General features: G+C 39.0%; 3 protein-coding genes across 3 annotated transcripts; 1 reads left to right on the top strand and 2 right to left on the bottom strand.

Moving 5' to 3' along the window:
* LOC120288730 (basic blue protein-like) lies at nucleotides 1-855 on the bottom strand. Its single transcript, XM_039302853.1, has 2 exons — nucleotides 470-855; nucleotides 1-272 (listed from the first exon to the last, which is right to left on the bottom strand). Exons 1-2 carry the CDS (start codon nucleotides 648-650, stop codon nucleotides 1-3), a joined length of 453 nt encoding a protein of 150 aa, XP_039158787.1. The 5' UTR covers nucleotides 651-855.
* A 1,193-nt stretch (nucleotides 856-2,048) lies between these two features.
* On the bottom strand, nucleotides 2,049-9,521 carry LOC120288729 (probable ubiquitin-conjugating enzyme E2 23). The gene is given in 13 exon segments (XM_039302852.1): nucleotides 2,049-2,653; nucleotides 3,309-3,388; nucleotides 3,391-3,619; nucleotides 3,768-3,907; nucleotides 4,004-4,073; nucleotides 4,351-4,716; nucleotides 4,748-4,834; nucleotides 5,599-5,736; nucleotides 6,295-6,754; nucleotides 6,756-6,966; nucleotides 6,969-7,328; nucleotides 7,331-8,330; nucleotides 9,364-9,521. Coding segments are annotated over 12 exon segments (3,393 nt in total). The 5' UTR covers nucleotides 9,364-9,521; the 3' UTR covers nucleotides 2,049-2,401.
* A 663-nt stretch (nucleotides 9,522-10,184) lies between these two features.
* Nucleotides 10,185-11,078, top strand: LOC120288728 (trafficking protein particle complex subunit 2-like protein). Its single transcript, XM_039302851.1, is given in 6 exon segments — nucleotides 10,185-10,290; nucleotides 10,418-10,514; nucleotides 10,823-10,843; nucleotides 10,846-10,894; nucleotides 10,990-11,025; nucleotides 11,027-11,078. Coding segments are annotated over 6 exon segments (288 nt in total). The 5' UTR covers nucleotides 10,185-10,257.
* Nucleotides 11,079-20,241: the final 9,163 nt, after the last annotated feature.

Below are 20,241 nucleotides of genomic sequence, written 5' to 3'. Positions count from 1 at the left end.
TCATTGATTTGTGGAGGCGCCGGAGACCGATTGCGGAGCCAGAGGTGGGCTCTCTGTGGTGTTCGATTCTTTCACGGTGATGCCGAACCTCATTCCGCCGAGGCAATGACCTAACACGCTGCAGACGAACCAGTACTTCTTGGCTTCGGTGAGGGTGACCTGGTCGTTGCCGCTCGTGTGCTTGGCCAGCACGCCGGTGCTCGTGTCGCATGAGCGGAACGTCGACTCGGTCACTTCATATGTGTTGTGTTGGCCTTTTATGTACTTGAAGGCTACACTGACAAAGGGAAGGAAACAAGCGCAGATTAAATCACTGTTTGTCGAATACATCACCCCATCACGCAAAAATGCGTACAGAATTCGAAGGCACGCATCAAAAAACTTCTTCAGGATTTTAATGATAGCAGTTTAACAGATGCCTGCTATCCCGACACATTCAGGTAAGAAGAGAGATGAGTCCGGGACGTACCAAGCACATCGCCGACGCTGAAATTGTATTTCTGAGACCACACGCCGTAATTTACGCCACTGTTCCATTCGTCGCTGTCACCTACCGTGTAAACTTCCGATGCGGCACCGTTCACGAGCAAACCGAGGACCGTGAGGATCATGCAGAAGCTTAAGTACCTGCACAGCTTCGAATCCTCCATATTTGCTCTGGAAAAGAAATGGAAAGAGACGAGGGAATCTAGGGTCTCCTGCAGATTATTGCTCTGTATTGGGTGCTTGCTAATGAGTTGGATGCGACTTATACAGAATTAGCTTGGACTCAGTCCAGTCTTCAGAACTGCCCAGGCAAGTGGAATGTTAAATAAATGCGTGATGGACAAGGACTACTGTGCAAGCAAAGGAGGAGGATCGCTTTCTCTTTGCAAGTTGTGCATAGATTGTGTGCCTATTAAAATCATTTGAGTACTCATTACAGGCAAAAGTCTACCCCAAGTAGGAGTAAAGTACACCCCAAGATCCTGCAGTCTCTTTTTGTTCATACACCGAAGTCCACGTATATCCAAATCTATATGAGAGTAGATACTTGCAGGCATGTCGCGGTGAAAACGGGTCGAGGTGGACCGCAAAAGTCACTCTTGAGGAGGCCTTCACTGCATTACCTCATGGCTTGGTTCTTGTGAGATTTTCCATCCGGAATCACCTATTTATTTTTTTTTTTTTTGCTTGCTTGCTTTTAGCAGTCAATAGCCAATTTGTCTATAATAGTTAGGAGTGAGCATAACTCAAGGTAAAACCTAGAATTGGATAATCAGATCGATGAGAACATGTGCAGTTCAAGTTCCAAAGTAAGCGGGGTGGATTCCAAGTTCCAAAACTTAAGGATCCTATTTCAATGGTATATGTAATTTTTTTTTTTGGTCAGATGATGGTATATGTTAAATTGGTGAAATCTAGAACTTAAAAGTTAGAACAATTTTTTGTTTTTCTCGATTTATGTCTTTACGATATCATGTGGTATTTTATTGTGTCGATAATGAGTGTATAATTTTCAATCATTAATATGAACTTTCATTCTATAATGACTTTTGCTTTATTAATATTTTATATTTTGTGTATAAATATAAATTGTGATCAATAGATTGTAAAAGCAAGTGATCATTATTAAAGAATGATTTTCTGTAATCGTTCAATTAATTATACAAATGGAATCTAAATAAATCCTGAAACCTGTAACGGGATATGTTTAGAATTTTAGGATATCCATGGTAAATTCCAATTTTAAAAAATGAGAAACCTATTCTCCAAATAGGAACTGGTACGGAACTTGAAGCTGTTCATCCCTAATAATGGTAACACTGTACCAGATTTGCTCAGCTTGTTTGGGGTTCCATTTCGCTGATGAGCAATCACATGAAAAGTGTAATAGCCTTCGTGGGCGGGCCATGAAAGCCAAATTAACACTATTATTAGCCTATTAGGCCTTGACTGGCAAACAGCAAGTTATCAATGTATATTCAAATGCCAACTATTGTAATTAGTACAGTAGGATATAAAAAATGTACACTTTTAACACTTGATAATGAATAAGATGAATGATATGTTCCAACATCCAGAACTTTTCCTATAAAAAAAAATAAATCGAAGTTGGTACACATGGAGGCCAAATTCTGCAGAAAAAATAAATGATATGGCCACCCCATAATATACATTTGTCACTAGTGTCGGATAAATCACAAGGAAAAGCGCATTTTTTGCTCAAAAAGGAACCAAGCTTCTAAAACAAAGTCATTTGCCAATCAGCAAAGAATGTTGCTGTGCAAATCGTCTGTTCTTTTGCACATGAATGTAAGTCTTTACATTAAGAAAGATCTGATGGAGAACAAAATCGTAGTGAATCGCAAAGCTAACCTCTTTGACTAGAAAGAGGCAGAGGCTTAGACTTAAGAATCTGCTATGGTTCTCCCAAATGTCTGAATTCATGGCAATCAGCTCCAGCTTCATCCAATGCCAAGAGAAGCTTTGGTACGATCTTGGCTAACATAAGTTTGAAGCCAACTGAAGTTGAATTTGCATTGTTTTCACTGCTTACAGAGGCGTCTTTAGCGAGAGATCCGATTAAATATCCCTTCATATATGCGTCACATGCCTTGAGGATGTAATAACCACGCTTCTGAAAATGCTCCTTGACAAGGTCTTCGAAGTCCTAGTTTTGTTCCAGGAAAAAGTTCAAAAATTCCGGTTATGACATTTCTAGCAGCGAATGCAACTGTGATTAGAGAACAAAGAAGCCTAGCTTGATATAAGAGTTGCCTGAGTTGTTTTGAGATGCAACTTCTCTAATTTAACAATAATTAGATAATTGAAAATATTCAAAGCATCGACCTAGCAGCCCAAAACATCAACCAGTTAAACACGAAATTTCTCAGAATACAAAAAAGTGGACGAACTTCTGGAGAATTTTAACGAGTAATGATATCCCTAAAACACGGAGCACGCATTTCTTACATCTTAAGTGATAATCTGTAATGCACAATTTGAAAGTTAATCCTCAATGTATCCATAACCCCACAGCATCAAAGCCGATGAGGAGGATTGCAGAGAGAGCAGTGAGGTATCATCAATCTCATAAATTTTCTTTCTCTTGGATAAAGCATCAATCTCCTAAGTCAATTATGCTTTAGCCATTGAATCTGTAAAGTTCGCAATGACTAAACCGATCATAGTTGGTTCCATGCCCTCCCTCTTAAGGCAGAAAAAGACGGTAGGACCATGCAAGTGTGAAGTGAATATCAGTGGACCACAGATTCAGTACGAACAAGAAAATAGAATCACAGGGCATGTTGAATGTGATACTTTACCTTGGGGGGCTTTCGCATTAGATTCAGCATTGTCTTACAATTCAACAAGAAAGTGTTCTCATTATAGGCCAATGAGTTTTCTCTCCTTCAGCTGTCCCAATTTGCTTATCATACCCTGCCTCATTGAAGTATGGTTTGGAATTGAGCACCAATCCTTGGAGTGAAACCAACACTTGAAGAATGCTAGAAGATGATGAATCCCACACTTCATTCCCTCTGCCAGTCCAGGTGTTCAAGAGGCTAAGGCAGACTTTCCCCTCCTCATACAAGTTAGGATTAATTCGCCATCCGCCAGAATGATAATATGCTGACTGCAGGTTTGAGGTACAATCAGCAAGCACATGTTACAGAAAAACCCTCTTCAAAGGAAAAGAGAATTAAACCTTTAATATAACCAGATAAGAGACATAATTTCAGAAACTAGAAATGCACTGTGAAAAAAATTTCAGAATTTCTTACTGGTGGAACATCGGGATACTCTGGGGGAAGGTGAAAGTCAAAGAAAAAAAGACCATCTTGGTAGGGTGTTGCATATGCCCCGACAATTACTGCCCTCACAAGATCCATTCGGTCTTCATAGACTCGTACGTAAATCCCATCTGTTGAATTCATTTACAATGAGATCCAAGCCATTTGATTTGAGATAATAACTAGAAATTCCAGAGAGTCTACACATCTAACGCAATTATGATTACCAGGGAGGTTATTCTGAAGGATATTCCAGTCTTGCTGTACCTTCTTGAACCACTTTCTTCCACCATTGACCTATAGATAACATTATAACAAAGTTCAGATTTCAACTCTATCCATGATGGGATTAAAATCAGAAAATAAAAGTCCAAATGTCCTCCCCCCCAAAAAAAAAGAAAAAAGAAAAGAAAAACTGCCTCCATTTATTCTCACTGGATGAGAAAAAAGGGAGCACTGGGTTCTACAATTGGGCTGCCTTTTAAGCACTGAGTATCGGCATTTCATTTATCCCTCGATATCATATATTTTTTAATGGAGCCACAAATTTTTCAAATGACACTTGCAGCATTACCTGTCCATTCGTGCCAATGAAATAGTGATCTATAGGATCTCTAGCTGTATCAAAACGTTTAAAAGTGCAAGCAGTTTCTTCATAGGAGGCTGGAGCATCTACTTCCTGAGACCTCGTATAGCATAGACTTTCAGCTGCACCCACTGGATCAGGAGCTACCCCAGAAATATCTTGATCCCCACTAGGATAAGTCATGTCTGTACCCGTACAGTCCATGATATTAGATTTCTCCGAGCTACACTCGTCACTAGAATATAATTTCTCGGAACTTTTCATCAACATCTGGGAATGACTTTCATTTTCCCTTCCGAATCCAAACCAGAGTCCAGATTTTTCCGGCCTCGTGAAAATATTCCAGTCGCCAATCTGGTTACAAATCCAATTGCTGCCAAAGGAAAGAAAGTGCTGAATTCATTCCAGCATGGTTTTCGACACTCTCTTCTCCAGAATCATTGTCAGCATCATCATTTGCAAGTCCAACCTCCTAGAAATAATTTTTGGCATCATTATTCAGAGAAGGGCAATTAAAATACACCAAATAAAGGAAAAATTCCTGAAGATAATGTTTACATCCAGAGTACAAATTAAGCTCACTGGCAGTTTATTTACAAGATCATTTCATCAGAGTTACCACTGATCCTGCTTCAAAGTCCAACAGAGGTCTCTCAATTCAATCAATCGTGGAAGTTCTAAATATATTGAACACAGTTGTAATGCAGTCTGCCTCAAGATATGTTCAAGGTAGACATCCCAAACATTAAATTCCATGCAAACCACCTATCAAATCTATAAAAACAAAATAGTTGATTTCTAAGTACACCGTCTTATTTAGTGATAAATTGATTGTTATTTCAGCATGACAAGCTTTTTATGTCCTGGTAACTTCACTTCAGTGCTAGAAATATTTATGAAGTCTAAACAGGAAATTGTTAGTGGATCATTAAACAAGTAGGCCACATTTAAACGCCTGACAGGGTTCTGCTACATGACTTTATAAACCAGTTTTATAAACCAACCTTTCTATTTCTTCTCTTCAATATCCACTCCACTCATTGCGAATATCATCAATTACACCAGACAATTCTAATAGCATGTTAACTTGTGTTATTGTTGAATTAAATGTGTCCAAATCGTTCATGATAAAATCTCCTCCTTGTCGCATGTGCCTGACATCGCCAGGCAGGAAGGTCATCTCCTGCAGTTAAATTTTTATCGCATTTTGAGTTCTAGGCATAAGGAGAAACAAACCTCTTTGTCATTCTCTACAGCGTCCATTTCATCATCATCTACAGTTTCCCAACTTGCAGCATCACTAACCCCGCTGCCAGAAGCAATTGACCCATCGTCATCATCTCGACCGACAACATATATGGCCTGTGGTCCAACCTAGAAACCAAAAAGAGACAATAAAAGGCCAGATATTAAATCTAGTCTATAAATGGAGAAAGCAGTTGAGAACGAGTCACAATATTGTAACAAAACTGAATAAATGAGCGGAATTGGTTGAAGGTTGTCTCATGTCCAGAGGGAGGAACAGAGCAATAAAGATTCAAGTCTGGCCTGTGTCCAACTTAGTAACATGTGGAACTTCAGACATGACGAATTTTTTAAATTATATCTTTTCTAGCTCATTATTCAATGATTCACATGTAATTTCTCACTTGTTGAAACCAGCATTTGTTATAGCTCAAGTTGAGTTTCTAGCTGTTGATCACTATATTTACACCCACATTGTTCATGCCAGAAGATAGAAGGGCTCCAAACGCCTGTTATCAAGTGCTTTTGTGGTAGAAAGCAAGAAGAACAAAAACAAAGAGGTGCTAATGTTGACAATGGTAAGCATGCCAACTGCGCACAGACCGTCGTCAGACCGGTGCTAAAAGAGTACTTAAGAGGAACAATAAACAAAGAAAGATATAAATAGCTGTAGGCTGTCATGCATACCGTTGAAACCATCCCGTCAGCCCATGTAACTTCAATGTTACCATCTTCAAGCCCAGTTATATTACCAACCCATGAAAGATCTGTAAAGGTAGAGGCAGCTTCATTGTCAGTGACTTCCTCAACATTTTGAGTCCCTGAGCTGTCTTCTTCATTATCTGTTGTATAATCCTCTGGCATGCTTTGTTGTGTTCCTGTCTCCATAGATTTCATACCAGAATCCATTTGCAGAGAAGCAGAAACAGGAGACAAACGTACAACAACATCACCATAACAATAGTCATAATCTGGATGTCCCTCCAGCTCATAGACACTAACAACTTCCTCTTTCTCAAACTCACGGGATCTTCTGGCCTGGCAACTGGTTTTAACCAGTTGACACGAGCTGTTCCGCTCTTTGGCATTTACACTTTTCACTACCCCAACACGCCGAACTTCACCAACATAATCGTCATCATCAGTTTTCGATCACGTACTGTTCAGCAACAAATTCATGATCACCAGGTGTCTCAATTGGAATCAATTTCGTTGAGTCCAGACAGCGTTCAATCTGACCATCCTGCCACACCACATCAACTTTTGTTCTGGTATTGACAATTTGAAGAGCCTTTTCAAAATTCTCCTCTTTCCTTCGAATCTTCTTGTCCCTCTTCAGAACAACTTTACGAATCTTTTCCGATGAAGAGGCCAAGGTTCATGAAGAGTTTCCTTGGCAACTGACAATGAACTACTACATGAGCTAGACTCAGATGAAGCTGTGCACCGTGTAACTGATTCCAGTGGAGCCTTTGGGTCCAATACAGTGTCTGCATCAGTATTAATGAACTCTCCATGATCAATTGACTCCTCCAATGCAACCTCCTTTTCTGGTTGAGAGCTCTCTAACTCATTGTTGAGCGAATCATCAAGTTCTAGTTTTGACAAACCTGTGTATAATAAATTAGACGAAGCTGGTGTTGAAGATGGAAGAAGGCACCAGTCACCTAGCTGCCAATTTGCATGGGAAAAGCAAGACAGTAATTTCAGTTTCTTCGGCTCTGTTCTTCTGCTGGAGCAGTAGAAGAATCAGGCCCATGTCCAGCAGAAGCTATCCAATATATAAACACTGAGCCTATGGTGACTTTGGTCACAGTACCCTCCAACTTATTAGCTCTCCACAACCCATATAGCCATCTCGAATTCTTGAAAATCGAAGAAGAGCTAGCCTTGACACGTTGACCAGGAAAATAAGTACAATGTTCATCTTCCAGCAGATTCTTGGTAATAGGTTTGAGGCGATGTGGCTCAGCCTTCATTACTTTGACAGAACCATCATCAAACTGCACAGTCACATTATCTAGAACACCATCCACTCTACCCAGCCATGGACCGAGGACAGCATAATCTCCAATAGAAAATTCTGTCACGCGCTTTAGTTCTTTGGATGGGATATCTTCTATAATAGATCCACTAGAATTTAAAACATCCACATTTATACTAACATCCACCACGACACCAATTTGACCTGTAGGGTCTGTGGCTGAAGCCACATAATCCCCATAAGAATCCCGATCAATGACTGTTACTTCACCAAAACTTTGAGTACTCTCAATGTCATTCATATAAAGCACTCGAACTTGGTCGGCAGATAGAGGACCTGGTTTATCACCACCTTGGCTTCTGGCACAATTCTCCTGAGACATTTTGATTCTATCACCATCAGTCTCCTCGTTCGCACTGTCTTCAGCATCATCTTCATCGTCTTCATCTTCATCTTCCTCATCAGTAATACTGCCATCTGAATCAGAGTCCCCAGCAACTTCAGTCACTATACCGATCGTTCCATTTTTCTTGCTCCTCACCACATCTTGTCTGTATATGCCAGGGAAACTCTGAGTTTCCTTGATGTCTCTAACTGCTTCTGCCATTCCATCACCATCACCATTGTTATTCACATCAGAAAGACCACCACTAATAGCAGAATCAGCTTCCTCCAAAGTCGTGTCATGCCCACTTATGGTTGGTTCCTCAGCAGCAATATTCTTCTGTTGCAATGCCATCTGAACATTCATAAAATCCAAATTTAACATCACCTTCGAACAAATTGTAACCCATCTCACAAATCCATCATAATATCTGATAAACACCGCCAAAAGAACATATAAAACTGCATCACGAAGGATTTGCAGAAAGACTGAATCCAGGAAAATGAGATCATATACCCTTTCAAACCAAAAATAGTACACACCATATGTTCTCCTAGGATCAAACTCCCAGAAAATGTCATTCATTCACAACAAGATCACATAAGCATTGTTGCAATGCAATAAATCTACATAAGCTCTTTCTATTGTTGCAATGGAACAATAAGTCCTACATAAGCTCTTTCTATTGTTGCAATGGAGCAATAAGTCCTACAAATCTACAGGCCATGTCTTCCAAACCTCTGAGATACAGGAGCGACTATAAAAATGGAATACCGTCACCTTAGCGTTTCGCAAATGAGAAGATAAAATCCGTAAGAATTTAAAGAGCAAAAAAAAAAAGAAAAAAGAAAAAACAAATCTTTTAGCAACAAGAAGCTATTAAGCGGATTAAACCCTCGAAAGATTCAAATAGATTAAATCTCATCAGCCACCAGAACAGCTGTTCAATCAGGCATTAGGTGCAAACAAGCACGCCTTCAATGAACAACGAACGATCACCCGTTTTAAACAGAACCCACCAAATGACCCATCGGCAGACCAACAAATAAATGCAGATATCGACAAAACGAGCTACCCATCTTCATCCCACGAACTCATCCCAGCTATTAAAACCCTAAAGCAGCTGAAGAACAAGCCGCGGATTAGACCCAGGAGAGCAAAAATGACAAAAACCCAAAAAAAAAAAAAAAAAACCGTGAACGAGCTCCAATCAAGCTACCCATCGAATCGATCGTCAAGAAAATCCAATCCAATACATACCCACCACACGCTCGATCCAAAGTAAGCTACAGATGAATCCACCGCCCCTCCTAAGATCACGTCGCGAGACAGGCAAAGAAAAGAGGAAAAAAAATCAAAGAAGAACAAGAAAACAAGGAACAGTCACCTCGTTAAAGAAAGATTGAATTCGGACAAGGAAGGAGGTGGCTAGAAGGATATCCTAGACCCCGGTTCTTGCTCAAATATATATCGCTCGAACGAACGCCTCCTCTCCGCTTTCTTTAGCGATGGTGGAGAAATCGGAATATTATTGAAGTCGACAGAGGGAGCTTCGATGGCCCGATTCTGGATTCGGGCCGAGGCACAATCGTAATTCCGCGCTGGCGACCTTGCTTGTCCCGGGACGGAGAGGTTACCGGGGAGCAGAATTGCTGGCGAAAGGCCCAGATTGCCCCTTCGTTTCTCTTTTTCCATTTGTCTCTTTCCAACCAAAGATAATCTAGAGAAATACGTTTAGGAAAGGATTTAAATTAAGACCGAAGTGAATTTTTTTGTCTGGAAGACTTAGGGAAAGATTGAAAATTCAAAATGACCCTGCTCCCGACCCTTATTAGGTCCTTTATCAAGAAATTAGCTTTATTTCATGCCCTCATTTGAAAGTCTTGCCTGTATTTTATTTATCCTTTACGTGATCCATTTTGATGGATGGGAGTGATTGAGATTACCAAGCAATGAATAGGAACGTCTAGGAAGTCAAGAAAGAGGATGCTTCTTTCTCGGGTTAGGGAAGAAAGGAGCCTGCAGGCTGCAGGGACAAGGCAAAGGGCAACCCCGAATGGCTGCGCAACAATCAGTCGGGTCAAAAACCGTGGGCCGGCCGGTTGGGCCCAGGTGCGATTTATCGGGTGGGATACACCTAAACGGGCCTCACCGGGCCGGCCGCCCATCCCGGTCCGTTCGTGACCCGAACAAAACCGAGCCCGACTCGTTCGCCTGGGATGAAGGACTCGACTCGGCGTCGGCTTCAGCGGTTGAAGAAGAAGCAACGAAGCCGGAGAAGATGATCGTCTGCATCGCCGTCGTCGGCCATCAGGTAACGCCTTCTCCCCGCGGCGCGCGGCGAAATGCGTCCTCTCGGCGTGATCCGTCTTCGATTATTCCGGATCGCCTGAGTCTCACGGGGCTGTTCGTTTTTTTGATCTCCGATCGGGATGGATCAGAACAACCCGCTGTACATACAGAGCTTCACGGAGGCGGACGACGCGCTCAAGCTCCACCACATAGTCCACTGCTCCCTCGACGTCGTCGACGAGCGAGGTTGTTCGCAGTCCCTCTTTACATGTATCTGCACGCGTACTTCGTTGCCTGAACTTCGATCTGATTCGCTTCAATTGGATAATGTCGAGACTGGTTTCTTCTTTCTACTGCAATAGCAAGTTTACTACCGTCCGGTTGATTTTAGCAGAAATCGCATCTGTTCTTTTGCTTGTGGTGGGGAGTGCGGAAATTTCTCATTAGCAAGTTTAGATCTTGGCGCATGGTATGATTTTTAGGGTAGTGTCGCGTTGCGGTTTCCTATTTGAGAATCTTATGGTACTGTGGTTGCTCTTTTTGCGTATGTTCAGTGAACAATCCGAAAAAATCCGGGCTTTGAACGAGACTTTCCTGGGTCTTCATCCGACCGAAAACTACAAAGTGTAAGTCCTCTTTGCTTGCTTGATCGGTCGAAAGTATTGCCGACCAGTCATGTTTAGTAGTCTGTGATTTTGGTTGATGCGGTTCGTTCTGCTTGGTATGGCTATCTGACTAATACAAAGGTGAAATTTATCAGTCACAACAGATTTAGATGTCAAAGATGCCGATGTGAAGAAATATGAGTAGAGTGAATACAATTGTTTCTGGTAACTTTGTGAAACCTTCAATGACACTCCTCATCAGTATCCTTAAACAGTTGCATGTCGGCTGTTAATTATAAAGCATGCTGTAAGTGAAAAAATATTCTGGAGGTAAATGTTGTTAATAGAGGTTTGAGTTTGCTGATACTGAATGGTGATCGTCTGAATATGGTGGTTTCTTAAACAGAGTAAATTCTATCCCAGGATACAGACTGGGGCAGGCATATTGGTGGAGCCTAAGGACTAGGCCAATATCGTGAATTTCATGCTCATTCTTGTTAGTAACTTACAATTTTCTTAAGGGTAGTTGGATATTTGTGGACCATCTATCCACCCAGCTTTAGCTCATGGTTAACTTGGTTTATGGCTCATGAGGATAGTGAGGGTATTTGATAAAGCAGAGTTTACTCACTTGAGTGGAGATCCGTGTCATTTAAACAAGAAAATTGCAAGTCGTTGAAGTAGCATAAAGCACAAGAAGCATCTTTCAACTTTGATTATAGAGAAAACGGAATATTTTGACATGTGATGAATAAGATAGCAACCCTTGTGGTTGCGTCTTCCTTTCTGTTTCTTCTCCTGCTCCCTTGCAATATTTTGTACAATAATCTACTTCCTTTGGGGAGTGTACGTATCATCTAAGGCTATAAATGAGAGTATCTAGCAATTCTTAGATATGGATGCACTTTGAATGATACGAGGTTTTTCTTGCTTATGCATCACTAGCGCACAGCTGGTGTTGTAAGTTAGGAATGATGATCTCTTTTGGCATGTAATATGGACAGGAGCAATAAGCAGATTATATCTTTAGGATGCTTGAGCAGTTACATTCTGCTCCTGCTGGCAGTTGTGTCGTCTTTGGCTGTGATTGAAATCTGTCTCGCTGCTTTGTTTATGCACAGTTCTTCCGGAGGTTTCATGCAGCATACGTGGATGCAGTTTCAAATCCATTTCATGTACCGGGTAAAAGATAACCTCCAGAACATTCGCGGAGAGAGTCAGTACCATTGAAGGCATTCGGCTTAAGTTCAGCTGGCTGAAGCAACTCATCACGGAACTATACACTTCTTGCCCTCTTCCCTCTTGTTGCTTGGACTGCAATGGTTTTGCTTACTCAGAAAGGGGTCGAGCTTCTGTGAATTCTATGCTTTCTTTAATGATCATATTTGTTTCATGAGTGGATAATACCATTAGTTTTACTTTTAATTTTTGAGCTACATCTAAATGGACAGTGGGGTACCGTTTATTCATATAAGTCTCATGGCCCGTTCTATGGTCGAGCAAGAAACGAATTTTTCAATCATAGTACATAACAAATTTAATCTCGTAGGATGTGAAGAAAAAAAAAATTATGATCATATTGACATAGAGAAAAATAAATAGAAATTATTTTGGAGATAGATAAATTAAGTGAGGTTGGCGCAAGAATTGTTCGTCCTATCACTTCATGAAATTAATGAGAACGCAATTAGAGCACGAGAATGCCCAAAAATTTTCATGTCAGTAGATTATAGGATCGAACATCATTACATTAACAATATATCAAAATTACCTGGTTATTGATTTATAATCTTTTTAATAAGACCGGATAGTATATTCGAATGTGGAAAATTTTCATAAATGTGGAATAAGGGTTAATAACATTAAAACTCCAAATCACAAAAATCTCAAACTGGAACATTTATGGTAATTTATCTTCTGTTAATATTTGTTAAATTGGATAAATATCATGAAAAATTACAAACTATAAATGGATGATATAATTCGAACTGAGTACACCTATCAAATGTCACATATTATCTTATTTAGTAATTTGACAGTGAAATTTGATAGAAATTAATGGTGGGAAAATATGTTACGGGCATATCAATTTGGTATTTTGTTCTTCAAAATATTAGCTTAGTTAAATTAGTCACATATGTAGAGTTTTCATGATATTAACTCTTTGAATAATGCTAATTACTTTTACGCTTTTTTTCTCTTGAAAATCAAAATCCACTTGCATCGATTTTACATTCTCGCTACTCTTCCTCCTGTACACCCATAACTCCCCTCATCTTATTTTATGGATAGATTTGCATCTCCATTGAAAATGAAGACAAAGGCCTAATGCTTTTCCATCTCCATCTGCAACATTCACCATGCTCTCTCTCCCCATGAATGGACTCCATCAAGTTGGGTCGGAGGCATTCATACATCTACCAAAGTGCTTACAATGATCTTTCGATTAATACATCAAGACACAGCATCATCAGCAACACATTCAAGCTAGACACTACTGGACAAAAAAGTAGAGGGTAGGGAGGAAGAGTAAGAAACTTCCTAGCGAACTGCTCTCAATTGCTTCAAGTACAATACCTATGGAAGTCCAAAAGCTGTGGCAGCTCCTGCTATGCCAGCTCAATGATCACTATGTCCTCAATTACTACCATGATAGACACGGTATGACTTGATGCTCTGTCTTGTGCCTAAAAGTGCTTGTGACTGTGAGGTTTAGATGGTAAGTGAGGCTTCAGTTTCAGACAGCAAGATAAGTAACGGAAAGTTTGCTTGAGACCGTAATGCAAGTGCAACGTTGAGTTAATGGCGATGTGTTTGCTTGACAATCCCATTTTGTTGAGGAGTGTCGGTGAATGAGTGCTCATGAGTTTTGCCAAGATAGCTAAAAAATTTCTGCATACTTGTTTTATGATATCATTAAAATTGGTCTTAACCATAGCAATTTTTTTTTTTGCAAATAAGTGAAAGCTTGAGACTTGAACTGTAACAAATATATCCAAGTGCTGGGAGAAAAGTCATCAACTATTATGAAACCATAACGTGCAATAGAAGGTTCACTTGGACGATCTAAACTTCAGCGCAAATCAACAATATAAGGATATATTGTTGGTGAGATGGATCGAAAATTGGTTTGAGTCAATCCATCCATCAACCTTGAAAGACTTATTTGGATGTTGCGCATCGTCTCTTGCAATAGCTCAAGAAGACCCCTAAACTTATTTAACTCTTCGTCCTTATTCTTATTTCGTCCTTATGATGCGAATCTGGACAATAGAATTCTCTGACAAGGCAACCAAAGAAATCCAGCAATTCAACTTACATCTCCAACGAAGCAAATTCAGTCACTCACATGTCAAAAGTGACATTATTGTAGCTACACTCATTCATCATCCTTACTTTACTAGCACAAACACAAACATTCCCTTATTTTCCTTTACATAGGAAGAAGAGAAATGAGAAAATGAGAAAAACACTCCCTATGTAACCTGCAAAGGCAAACAGCAACATATGGGACTAAGCTCTGAATTCAAGAAGTTCTTAGCATCCCGCAATTGTAGCTCGCTATCCTTGGCAGCCGCCCATAAGAACCCGGCCAGCACTGTATTACTCAAGAAGTTCAATATCTTGCCATCGCTTTGTGCCATGTATCCACCATATAAGCTGTAGTTAAGAGCTGAAATGCTCTCCATCTTCGCTCTTTGGCATAGTTCTGCAGACCCCTCTCAATCCTCTTGTGCTCGTCCTCCTCTTCTATACCCTTCCCTTCACTTCTCATGACTTGCCTGTCTCTCAAGGCTTCACCCAGGCATCTTGCTAAGACGATGCCATCTTCTAGGGCCGCACAGCCTCCTTGGGCAATGTCTGGTGTCATGGGGTGGAATGCATCTCCAGCTACACAAACATTGCTTTTGCTTATGTTTCCCCATATAATCTCCATGGGTGTCTAAATCTCAGTGGAGATAACATCATGTTATCCAATTCCGTGTCATCTATAACAGCTTTTATGTTGTCTGCGACTTTTCCGAGCTTGCTTAGCACTAATTGCTTGATCTCAGCCGGGTTATCTATAATTTCTTCATCTACATCAAGGAAAGCACAAGTGCTTGAACAAAATATGCATGCAAGTCGAAAAGGATTTAATATATGTCGAGGCCAGTTCATATCAGAGAGGAAAAAAAAAGAGAAGCTTTATCTTCTTTTGGGTCGATTATGAAGACTTTATCTTCAAAAGGAGAAAAAAGGCATATTAAAACTCACCCTGGCTGGAAGGAGAAAACTGAAGAACCAGTATATTGTCTTATCATCGCAAGGAAGGACACCATATCTTACTCCTTTACCCATGAACAGGAAATTTTGGGCTCAAGATCATGGCCATTCTCGTAATATACACAGGCCCTGATGCCGAATCGGCCAACAGAAGCAGGCTTCTTGACCTTTGTGCTACTCGCCTGACCGTGACTAGGCTGTACCGTTGTAGCCCTTGCCGGAGTTCCCTTTGCCGGACCGATTGACAATTGCCTTTGGAGACCCATGAGCAAGCCGTGCTCGAAAGAGAGAAAAGAAAAATCAGATTAGGTAGTTTTTATTTTTTTATTTTTATTTTTTATTTCTTTAATATTATGTTTTAGTGGAATTTTCCTTAATATATTGATATTCCAACATGAAATAGTCCTCGAGCTATGATTGATAGTCTGATTTTCTTTCAAATCCAACTCGCAATCTCTTACAAAAATCGATAATCCAATCTCACGCTCGAGATTCGATTCGCGATTTAATTTTAAAATGGTCAACCCAATCTCATGCGAAAGATATGGTTTGCTAATTTTTGGATATCAACATTGTCTTGCTTGATTTGATGTCGTGGTGTTTGGATTAGAGGAAAATATCAAAACAATTTGAATTAGGGTTAAAGTTTGTTTTAGAATGTTTCTAGTCTTAGGATTAGAATTGCAATCTTATTTCGAATTTTTAAATAAGAAAATCCAAAAAATGTTGAATTAGGATTAGGTTTGTTTTTTTTATTATCTTGCATTTTTAGAATAGGAATTTTATTTTGAATTATGGGCAAGAAAACCAAAAAGAAAGCACATTCATTTAGGATGTTAGTTTTATCATTATTTGAATTGCATGTGAAATTTTAATTTCAAAATTAATAAAAACACAAAAATCATCATGTAGTGTTAGGGCATTTTTTGTACGTCATTGCATATTAGGGTAAAAATTGCACTTAGTTTAATTCTAAGTAATATTTTCTTTATTCATTATAAATTTAGATATTAGATTGCATTTTAGGATTACTTGAATTAAGATAATATTTTAGTTTAAATTAGGATTTGGCTTAATCTAATTCCTAATGCAAATTGAATAGAATCTTAATCTAGTTAGATAATTTTCACATTTTACCTAATTCCGAATTTCAGGAAAAAATACAAACATGTCTTAAGATAAATAGTTTCAATCCCTAGGATAGGTTGCATTCTTTTTAAGAAAAATAAAAAAATGTCATTTGCATGTCATATAGGATTAGATTCATGAAATGCACGTCATAGAGATTGTTTGTAGGTGCATTTAATTAGAAATTACATGTCATTAGAGTTAGGTCATTTAGCTAATATCGCATTGCATATTGCATAATTCTCATTAAATAAGTGAAAACAAAAAAGTTACGTGTTAATTAGAAACCATATCATAGGATTGTTGATGTGGTTTTAATTTAACACTCACGGATGCTCGTTGCTTTGAGGTAAGTTTTGCATTATTTAATTGCTTTCTTGGGTGTTAAATTGATGGTTTGCGCACCCGTATGATCGCTTCACATGTTAGGGAATTAGCTTTAAAATCAATCCAAACTGTTTGCAAAAACATTTTCAAAATAAAGAAAAGTACTGAAATGACGTAAGAGAAATCTAACGTAATCAAGTCCCCGTATCCAAAATCTCTAGTTCGTAGAAGTAAAATAATTCTCCCGCTATTTTACTTAGGTGTCTAATCGACCTACTATGAATTGATTATTGGCGACTCGATTGAAAATCATTTGAATGTGAAGAATTCAAACCTAAGTCACGAATTGGTATGGGCTTGGGAGAGCCCGAGTTAAGTCTAGGCTTAACAATCCATTAGCCAAACTCTAGGTGGTTTACCCCGAAAATTTGGTCGCGACACCATTACTAGTAAACAATTGCAGTAAACCAAGTATCTCAAATGGAAACTAAAATATTCCGACCTTCCATTTCCACCATTTCCACCATAAATTGCATACAAAAATTGCAGCTTACCAACAACACAATTATTCTCACAAATTACCCAATATAAGTATATATTCCATTAATCTTTAAGTATGGTAGATGGAGAAACTTATTCTCATCACTCACTTTACATTTGACCACAAAATAAGCTACCCAAGTGAATGAAAATATAATCAACGCTTGATAAAACTTCCTTTCATTTTTATCCTTGAAACTTCCTTTTTAACTAGTTGGTCAACAATTTTGAAGCATTCATTCTCCAACTCACCCATCAATGTAGGTGAAGGTTCACGTCATTCAACCAGCTCTAAGATGATCTCTCTCACTCGACTAGAATTTTGCATTAACCCATTTGAAATATTTGTACTTTGAGCTTTCTCTATACCTACCGCATCCATGAAATCTTCTCCTAAGATTCAATCGAGTCAAAGATGTTCTTATTGGATTTATTAATCGACAATATGACAATAACACTCACCTTCTTCTTCGCTTCATTGAAACAAATTTGTGCCACTACTAAAGCTCCTATCCTCCATTTGCAAGATTGAGTTGTTCACTTTGGGGACAAATCGACTTAAGTGGGATTTTGGTTGAATGGCTGGTTAGGGCTTCAATTGTGGGTTCCTCTTTCAATTTAGAGATTTAGGGTTCTTATTTGAGGGAAAGTAGAGTAAGACAACATCATTTGTGGTTTGGCTACTAACTAGATCCTCTAATGAGCCACGTTGGCATAGGAAATTAATAAAAAAACTCCACATCTAAGTTTCGGTCAAGTGGATTGACAATGGCACTAAAGATCATTTTCAAAAAATTTTGGCCTTCGTAATCGAACGAAAAGTTATAGCACCAAAGTGAGCGTCGATACGTAAGTGAGGTACATTTGGTGTACTTTTTCCCATAGATCTTGATGATCTCACATTCCACTATAGGTTGTAATTGTTGGCCCCAACAAAGGAAGGATTCATGATGGTTGAAAGTCGAATATTTACATCTTCACATAGTGAAAATTACTGCTTCAACTCGGGCTTAGGTCATTGCATTGTGGAGGATAAATTGGGATTTAGAATAAACTTTGTGAATAAACATGTATATGATTATAGAAGTCATTAGCCGGTGCAATGCGAGTTAGGAAGTCATCTCCTGATTATAGAATTATCTTTGCAATTATAGGATCTTTTCAAAGTTGATAGATAACTAGACTAACTCATAATTCATGCCTACCTTTTTAAGGGTTCCCAAATTATAGAATTATCAAAGTTTGTTTGATGTGGTCCCTCCTTACGCAAGTCGAAAATTTTGCGTTTGACTTGGATAAATGGTGAAGATGTTAAGGGATCCATGAATATATTATTATTTTCCTAGACATCACTTTTTAGTTCATTTATATTTTACATATGTTTTGGTGGATTGTCGAGGAGGTTGGACTGCCATCGATATTACGATCGATTTGGGAGTCATCGAGGAGGTTGGAACACATTTAGAAGCCGATCTCGGTCTTGATGCTTCTTTTGAGAGGTTGGACTGCCATTTATATTTTACATATGTTTTGGTGGATTGTCAAGGAGGTTGGGCTGCCATTTATATTTTGATATGATTTGGGGAGTCATCGAGGAGGCTGGAACACATTTAGAAGTTGATCTGATCTTGATGCTTATTTTGGTTTGTCGTTGAAGAGATTGAACCCCTTTATTATATATACATACATTCTTCCCAAGCTGTTCGCATAGCTCGGATACTAGATTTTAGCTCTTTTGTTAACTTCATTATGATCATGCCACATTATCACTTATGTAAAAACCTTGCCAAATTTTGATCGGAAAGAATTATTATTGTATTGACTTTGGTGCATTTAATGTCCAAGAGCCTATTTGTTATAATATAAATAATATTTAAATAAAAAGTATAATTGTCACCCTTTTGATTTTCAAAATTAGCCTTACAATTACAATACTAATTTATCGAGTAACCACCCACAATTTCATATACATAACCATCATTTTGTCTTGATTTCGAAAAATACCAACATTGTCCTAATACTTCTTCACCACAATGAAAAATTTATACTAACCTCATTCCTTAAGTTTTTCAACATATACTTTTACATACCAATCGCTTCTCACTTTAATCTTAGAATCATATTGTTACATATTTTCAAAATTAAAATGCATGTGTTAGAACTAGTAAACATTTAAGCCAATGCACCACATTGTCTCACTTTTTATCCCTTCAAACTACCATAAAAAAAAAAAAAAGAAGAGAAAATTTCAAATAAGGGCTCGAAATGTCATCATTTTTCTTAAATAAGAGCCTAAAATAACCACATTAGTCTAAAAGAATGGCATGAATTCACCGTATAGTGAAGGCCAATTTCACTTTAATTTTTTAATTTTTTCCTTCCAAAAACTAGAAAATAAATTAAAACTTAAAAAACAAAAAAAGGATGAACACACGAGAAGGAAGTTCCTCTCACCTATGATCATCGCCTCATCGTTGGTGGGCGGCTACAATGATCAATGGGTTTCTTGGTGCACGGATGACGGTTGGTGACTCGCCGACTAGAAGTGAGGCTGTTAGCCCTTGCCGAGAGACGGGGGAGAGGGTAGTGACCCTTTCTGATTTGGGCGAGGTGGCCCGCCCTCCTCTAGCGCCCCTCAACCTGCGCGATGAGGTTTGGGAGCAGCGTGGAGGCCGATGACCCAGGTCAAATTTGGGAAAGAGTTGCTTGTTGGAGAAAATCTCTACAGAGTGTTTTGAAGGTGACAAAACGTTTCTATCAGTCTAGGCTGGAAGCACATGCGGACCCTTGTACTTAGAGTCGAGACTTTCAGATCACCGGACTCGGCACTCAAGACTCAAGACTCAAGACTATTCTCATTGACGGTTTCTAATCCGGTGACGAAGGTGATCCGAGCTAAAGTGTTTGATTAAGGATTTGGTCTTATCAAGCGGAGAAGATCTCTTGGCTGGATTTGTTACAACGGATTAATTATTCGAAATCAAGATCATTTGAAGATCCGATGATTGACTAAATATTCTTGGAAGGTTCTATTCTTGGAAACCAAGATCACGATTGTATGACGAACATGATTGATGGGCTATCGACATGTTCCTTTAATAGCTCGA

This window comes from Eucalyptus grandis, chromosome 10 (genome assembly GCF_016545825.1).
Source record: "Eucalyptus grandis isolate ANBG69807.140 chromosome 10, ASM1654582v1, whole genome shotgun sequence".
Classification (NCBI taxonomy): Eukaryota; Viridiplantae; Streptophyta; class Magnoliopsida; order Myrtales; family Myrtaceae; genus Eucalyptus; species Eucalyptus grandis.
This window is presented reverse-complemented; position numbering and strand designations above follow the sequence as displayed.

Bases quoted from the DNA above. Each gene is read 5' to 3' on its own strand.
- LOC120288730 (XM_039302853.1), bottom strand. From the start codon at position 650: ATGGAGGATTCGAAGCTGTGCAGGTACTTAAGCTTCTGCATGATCCTC. The intron at 273-469 runs GTACGTCCCGGA...TTGTCAGTGTAG, and splicing joins CAGCGTCGGCGATGTGCTTG to CCTTCAAGTACATAAAAGGC.